At 59.2% G+C, this 6,422-nt stretch overlaps 1 protein-coding gene across 1 annotated transcript in view; it reads right to left on the bottom strand.

Moving 5' to 3' along the window:
* Positions 1-6,422, bottom strand: part of LRP5 (LDL receptor related protein 5) — an 80,199-nt gene that overhangs the window by 8,766 nt on the left and 65,011 nt on the right. The window contains exons 17-18 of the mRNA XM_007450406.1: positions 3,808-4,044; positions 1,612-1,722 (exon numbers count right to left, since the gene is read on the bottom strand). Of these exons, the coding sequence (XP_007450468.1) occupies positions 1,612-1,722; positions 3,808-4,044 (348 nt within the window). The remainder of the gene's footprint in view (positions 1-1,611; positions 1,723-3,807; positions 4,045-6,422) is intronic.

Raw genomic sequence — 6,422 nt, forward strand, 5'->3', positions numbered from 1 at the left:
GATGGAGCCGCAGCACCTTCTCCCCCTCCTCGGCCTGACTCAGCTCTGCCACGGCCCCCCGCCCCTCAGCAGCGACTCCTCCGAAGCAGCCTCCTATTCATGCCCCTGACCCGGAGCTTCTGGGCTGGAAGCAGGCGCTGGGTCCTCCCATGTCCACGTCCCTAGTCCAGCTGAGCCCGAGCACCAGGCGGCAGGAGGGGGCGGGGCGGGGAGACGGGACCACGCGGAGGGGCGGGGCTGACCCAAGCACCCAGGGCCCGGGGCCTCCATCTGAGCCCCTCACGCCTGCCTGCCACAGAGGCCAGGAATCCTGAAGGCCCTAGGCAGGGAAAGCGTGAGAAGTGGAATGTGAAGGGCCTGGCCTCAGGGGCCCAGTCAAACCCAAAAAGCCAGGAGCCAGCTCAGGGCTGCAAAGGTGCACCCAGGGCTCCCGGGCAGGGGCACTCCTGGAGCTCGCCACACTATCAAAGCCACCTGCGGCATGGAGGGCATGTCTGGGCTCCAGACTCAACTCTGACAAAAGGACATTCACTTTCCCATCAGGGTGGCACGTTTCTGAGGGCAATCAACAACGAACCCTCCGGCCGGCCAAAACCCGAAGGAAAGGGAGGAAAGCTGCTGGTTCCGGGGACGAGGCCTGACTATGGGTAAACATCACCCCCAACGGCTGGGGCCACGATCACATGAGAGCCTGAAGACAGACAATGTCACACTGGACACCTGCCCAGCAGAGGCGCGGGGCTCAGACCCCCCGGGGCTCCCACTGCTACCCTCTGGCCCCCAGACCACGCTCCTGGTAGCTGAGGGGCCTGACCCGGGTTGATGTGAAGGCACAAAAGCACTCAGTGAATCCCCTGGGGACGCCTCCTTCCCCATTCACGAGGCGTCTCTATCCTGCAGGCAGAGCTCAGCCCCAGTCCCGCTGCAGTGAACGAAGTGGCCATATCCCCAGACACACTGACACATTCCCACTTCCTATCTGGGAAGCCAGCTCCCTTCCTGTCTGAATCAGACAGCCTTTCAAGAGCCAACGCCTCCAGGAAGCCTTCTCTGACTGCCCTGGTTTCACATTCTCTAGCCCCTGCATCCCTGGCCGTACAAGCTACGTCACTCAAGGGGCATGCAGCGTGTGTGTGTGTGTGTGTGTGTGTGTGTGTGTGTGTGTGTGTGTGTCTGCATGTATGTGTGTGCATGGGCACACACCACTCCTCCTCAGCCAGACAGCAGGCTGCCAGGAAATGGACTCACCCACTACTCTGTCAGGGTGATCTTGTTGACAGATGCTGCTGAGTGAGGGCTCTGGGCAGAAGCATGCCACCTTACACTCAGGTCTGGCCTGGCACATCTATGCCTTCTCTGTACCTCTGTCCCAGCTGAAATGCCCCTTGGCTCACAGTTTCCCCCTCCCACTCCTCACAGCCGCCTCCACCTCCAGGAAGGCTTCCCTGACTCCCTACCGAGGCCAAAGACTCCCTACCGAGGCCAAAGACTCCCTACCGAGGCCCAGCCCCCTCAGTCCCCGCCATTTCCTCCCTCTAGACCCGACGGTCCTGGGACAGAACCCCAGCATAGGGCGACCCTCCAACCCCGCCCCCGGGGAAGCCAGCTCACCACACATGAGCTCATCGGAGCCATCGACGCAGTCAGGAAAGGAATCGCACTGCTGCTTGATAAGGACGCACTGGCCGCTGGCGCACCGGAACTGGTTGGGCAGGCAGACGGCTGCAAGGAGGGGCCTTGCGTTCAGAGAGGCTGGAGGGCATGATGCAGCCAGGAGCACTAAGCAGATGACCTCCACCGGGGCTCCCTGCCCCGCCCCCCCCCCCCCCCCGCCCCGGGCCAATGATTCGATTCTCTCTTAAAAACTTTCACGGAGCAAAATCTCGGGAGTTACACTTGTCTCTGGAATATTGGCTTTCTTTCGAGCTGCAAGCAGCAGGACCTGTTCGGGAACATTTGCTTGTCTTTAATTTAGTGTTTTGTAATATATCTCAGAAATGTTTAAAACCACTTTAGAAAGAATGTAGGATTCAAAGACCCCAGACCCAACAACAGAGGTCTGGGCTCCAAATACAGAGCAGACAAACGGACCCTTTCTAGGACCGGGTTGGGGCGTGGTCACAGCAAAGCCAGTCTTCACCCACCCCTCGAGGACCCCAGTTCCGAGGCCCATGCAATGCTGGGGGCGGGCTGGCAGGGAAGAGACCTCAATGACCCAGGGAGGTATTCATTCATCAGGTTCCTACCATGGGTCAGGCCCGCAAAGCACCAGGACTACCACGGCCCCTGTGCCCAGGCCCTCCTAGGAAGGGTACAGCCGCTGGCTCCACAAGGAACCAGGCTCCTAGAGTGGGAGGGGCAGGGGACAGGGGATGCACCAGCAGAGCTCTGAGGGTCAGGAAGGGGGAGCAGAGCGCAACCGGAAAGGCAGAGGTGGGCCACGCAAGGAGGACGAGGAAGGCTGGGTGCTGACTGCTGCCTCCCTGCTGACCTGGAAAGGGCTATGGCCCCATGAGGAAGGCATCACCCGCCCCCAGTACTTGCCGTCTAAGATCCCCACCTGCCCTGCCCCAGGCGCCCACTCTGGAAACCAGAGACAAGGAACCCTGTCCTTGCAATAAGTGGGCAGATCTGCTGGTAACCTAGCAGGAGAGGAGGCTTCTGAAACAGAGGGCAGAGCCCAGAGCCTCCACTAGGGCCTGCTGTCCTGATGCTTCCTTTCTCCAGGAGAAACAGTCACAGCGGGAGGAGGGAGGGGACGGTCCCTAATCAGGGCTCCTGCCACCTGCTGAGATCTTGGACACAGGACCGTGCTGGGGCCAAGGATGTAAGGCAGGGCTCAGCAAACTTTTCTGTAAAGAGCCAGATAGGTCTCTTTTGTAACTACTCAACTCTGCTGTTTCCGTGCAGGACCAGTCAGAGACAATATGTAAATGAATGAGCCTGACTGTGTCCCAGTAAAACTGCATTTACCAGAATAGGTGGTGATCTGGATTTGGCCCTCAGGCTGCAGCGTGCTCATCCCTGGTCTGCAGTCTCCATCAAATTCAAAGGGGCTGCGAGCTGGAAAGACTTAACAACTGCGGCTTTATAGAAACACCTGGGGAAATGAGCCCCAGGCCTTCACCTTCCACAGAATGGCTGCTCACCACGAATGGGGACAGTGGACAGATAACATCTGAGTTATCCAAGAAGAGGACCGGTGGCTGTGGGGTGGCAGCTAGTACGACCCATTAACAGCTCAGCGGCAGTCATGGGGCCGTGCTGCTGACGGTGTGTGGCAGGAACCAAAGGAGCAGGTCATTTTATGTAAGAAAACCTCAGAGGGAGCCCAGAGATTTGTTTCACTGTCATGGTCTAAAAGGAAGATACTGCCAGTCAGCGTGGACCCAGGTTGACTAAGCAAATCTCTTTGTAACCCCTGGTTCAATGGGATACTAGAAACCACCCAGATGTAAGTGTTATCCCACAGACTGCTTGGTGGAGGACAGCACTGCCTTTTGGGATGGGGCTTAACCAGGGTGTAAACCATGCAAATCCAGCTGACTACTGGACTTAACTTGGGTCTCTGTAAAATTCTTGACTGAAGGAGGGAAGGCAAGATAGGCTCTCAGACTGCCTTCAAGCCAAACTGCTTGGCGAGGCAGAGCGCAACAGCTCTCAGTGGGCCTGCAACTAACATTCTCCCCTCCCAAGCTGAGGGGCCACGGCAGTTTCGCTCCAGGCCAAGGCTTTATGCGTGACCTGATGGAGCCTAAGCTCCAGGAGGGCTGAGAGCGCGAGCCTAGGGGAGGGGCGGGGCCTCACCATCGCAGTCTGCCTCATCGGAGCGGTCCTGGCAGTCGGCCTCGCCATCACAGCGCAGCCGCAGGTCCACGCACTGGCCCCGCGCACACGGGAACTGGGCGGCCGAGCACACCGGGCAGCCCTCCTCGTCGCTCTGGTCATCACACTCCGGGAAGCCGTCGCAGCGCCAGGCCCCAGGAATGCAGTCGATCTCCCCAGTGGCGCACGCAAACTGGTCTGGGGAGCACGTAGGAGGCTCTGGGGAGGAGAGAAAGACCATCACAGGCCGCCCAGCTGGCCAAAAACTGGGCGAAACACCTCTGGGTTTCAAAGTGGGGAATACACTCAATTCACAAGTGCTGTACCTGGTCTCCACTGCCCTGCGTCCTGTCTGCGCCCCACCTCCAGCCCCCAGTGTGTGATGAAGCTGTCAATCCAGGCCTGTGTGCATGGCCTGGCTACAGGGGAGTGTCCACCGCACCCCCGCCAGAAATAGGAGGGTCAGAAAGTGGGTGGTCAGCACCCACACCTGTTACACATTTGGGGCAGTGGAGCCAGAACTCTGTGGGTAGCCAGCGAGCCCACAGGCATGGCGGGGTGGGGGGCACCGGTGGAAGACCCGGGCACCTTGTTGAAGAGTGGGCTGAGGAAAGGCAGGTGGTGAGGATTCCACAGCGGGGAGCAGAGTGCATAAGGATGGGGTTCGAAGGCTCCCTGGTGGAGGGAGTCGTGGAAGGGTGGTGAGCTGGGAGGGTGAAGGACAAGAGATCTGGGGCCACCTCGTACCAGACGGCCATGGCAAGTCACTCCCCCCTCGGAGTCAACTTCCCTAGTGCAGGCCAAGAATGGGCCAGACGCAGGTGGGCACGGATGCCAGGGCACTGGCAGAGAGACACAGGAGGAGCCCCTTGGTCCCGGGCTGCCCCCACTTCCCAGGGGGCCCGTCATCATCTCTCCACTCCTCTGTCTGGAAAATCACAGGAAACTGAGCCCCAGAAACTGGTCCAAAGTTCGTTTTAACGTTTAGCAACAGTCCTCAATACCCTTGAAATCTGATTAAGGAAAAAGGTATCGGGAGTTCTCTGGCAGTCCAGTGGTTAGGACTCCGCACTTTCACTGCCGTGCCCTGGGTTCAATCCCTGGTCAGGGAACTAAGGTACACAAGCCACGCAGCACGGTCGAAAAAACAAAAAAGGTACCAATTTCACAAAAGTATTGATTTCAAGATGTACTAAGCCTTTCAACATTTGGAACCCATATGCCTCCCCCATAACTGCGGGGTCCACACTGGGCTGAATAGGGATGTGAGATGGGGGAGGAGATGTGAGCAAAAAGGGGCACAAGGCCACCGTTCCCACTGGGCTCGGCCACAGAGGACAGCCGGGGACAAAGGAGCCAACGATGGATGTGTACACACTGAGCCACCAACACAGAACACAGGGATGCTGGCCACGGAAAGGTGTAAGTGGACAGTGGCCGAGGCCCCGCTCCTGGACTCCAGCCCCCCACAGCCCAGCAGGAGGAAGAGGGTCCACGTGGGGCAGGCTCGGCTTCCCCGCAGGGCCCCCAGTCCTGGCAGCAGCGGCCGGAGAGTGAGGACGGGACAGGATGGGGGTTGCACAGACCTGGGATTGAACCCAGGCTCTCCCAGCAGCTGTACGACCCGAGGACCCCCCAACCTCCCAGAGCCTCTGTCTCCTCATCCCTAAAACAGAAGCAGCCACCCTCCATCACAGGCTCCTCGCGGGAGTAATGAAGACAGCGGAGAAAGCACACGCACGGGCATGTGTGAGCGAGTATGCGCACATGCGCGGTGCCTGGTTCGGTAATGTGCGCGTGCACAGCATCGGCAGTGGCACTGCTCTGCCAGTGCAGGAGGCACGAGGGTCCATGGCACCTCCTGGGAACCTCAGTCAGCCCTTATCCTCCTGTGAGCCCCCAGAGAAGAGGCCAGGGAAGAACAGAGATGGGGACACAGTAAATACAGGCCTCTTAGGCCGTGAGGAAGGGCCTGGCATCCTCAAGTCTGAGGGCCAAAGCCCGGGGGCGGGTGACAGAGGGATGCGTCCTCCCCTGGGGAGGCCCAGGGCTGGGGTCCCAGGGAGAGCTGAGCACTCTGTGCAGCTCTCTCCCCGGCCCCGTCTCCTCCAGGGCAGCCTGGACGTCTGTGGGACCTGCACAGCCACTTGGGCCCTGGGGCCAGAACTCAGAAACAAGCCACCAGGAAGCTCAGGAGGGTCAAGGTGGCCCCCACCAGGGGACAGTCATGAAATATCCCCTCTGTTCTTGGCCAAACTCTCTGGGGTTCACAGTGTGAGGTGGGGCAGGAGAAAGCTCCAGGACAGGCCCATGGTCCTGCTTCCTGAGATGTGCTGAGCATATGCCGTGTGTGGGACACAGCGTGGAGGTCGTGGGGGTGAGGATGGGAAGAAAAGGGACAGGGTAAAGACCGGCCCCCAGGAGCTCAGAGGAGAAGGGAAGAAGAGAGGAACACAGAAACAGCACATCCAAGGTCACCTGGGGGACCTGCAGGAACAGGAGAAGAAGTCCTGGGGACTGGGTTTCATCATGGTGACAATGACAATTATTCCTTTTTATTACTACTGCCATTCTCACAACTAATAGCAGCTGGCATT

This window comes from Lipotes vexillifer, unplaced genomic scaffold (genome assembly GCF_000442215.2).
Source record: "Lipotes vexillifer unplaced genomic scaffold, Lipotes_vexillifer_v1.1 scaffold1477, whole genome shotgun sequence".
In the NCBI taxonomy this organism is placed as follows: Eukaryota; Metazoa; Chordata; class Mammalia; order Artiodactyla; family Lipotidae; genus Lipotes; species Lipotes vexillifer.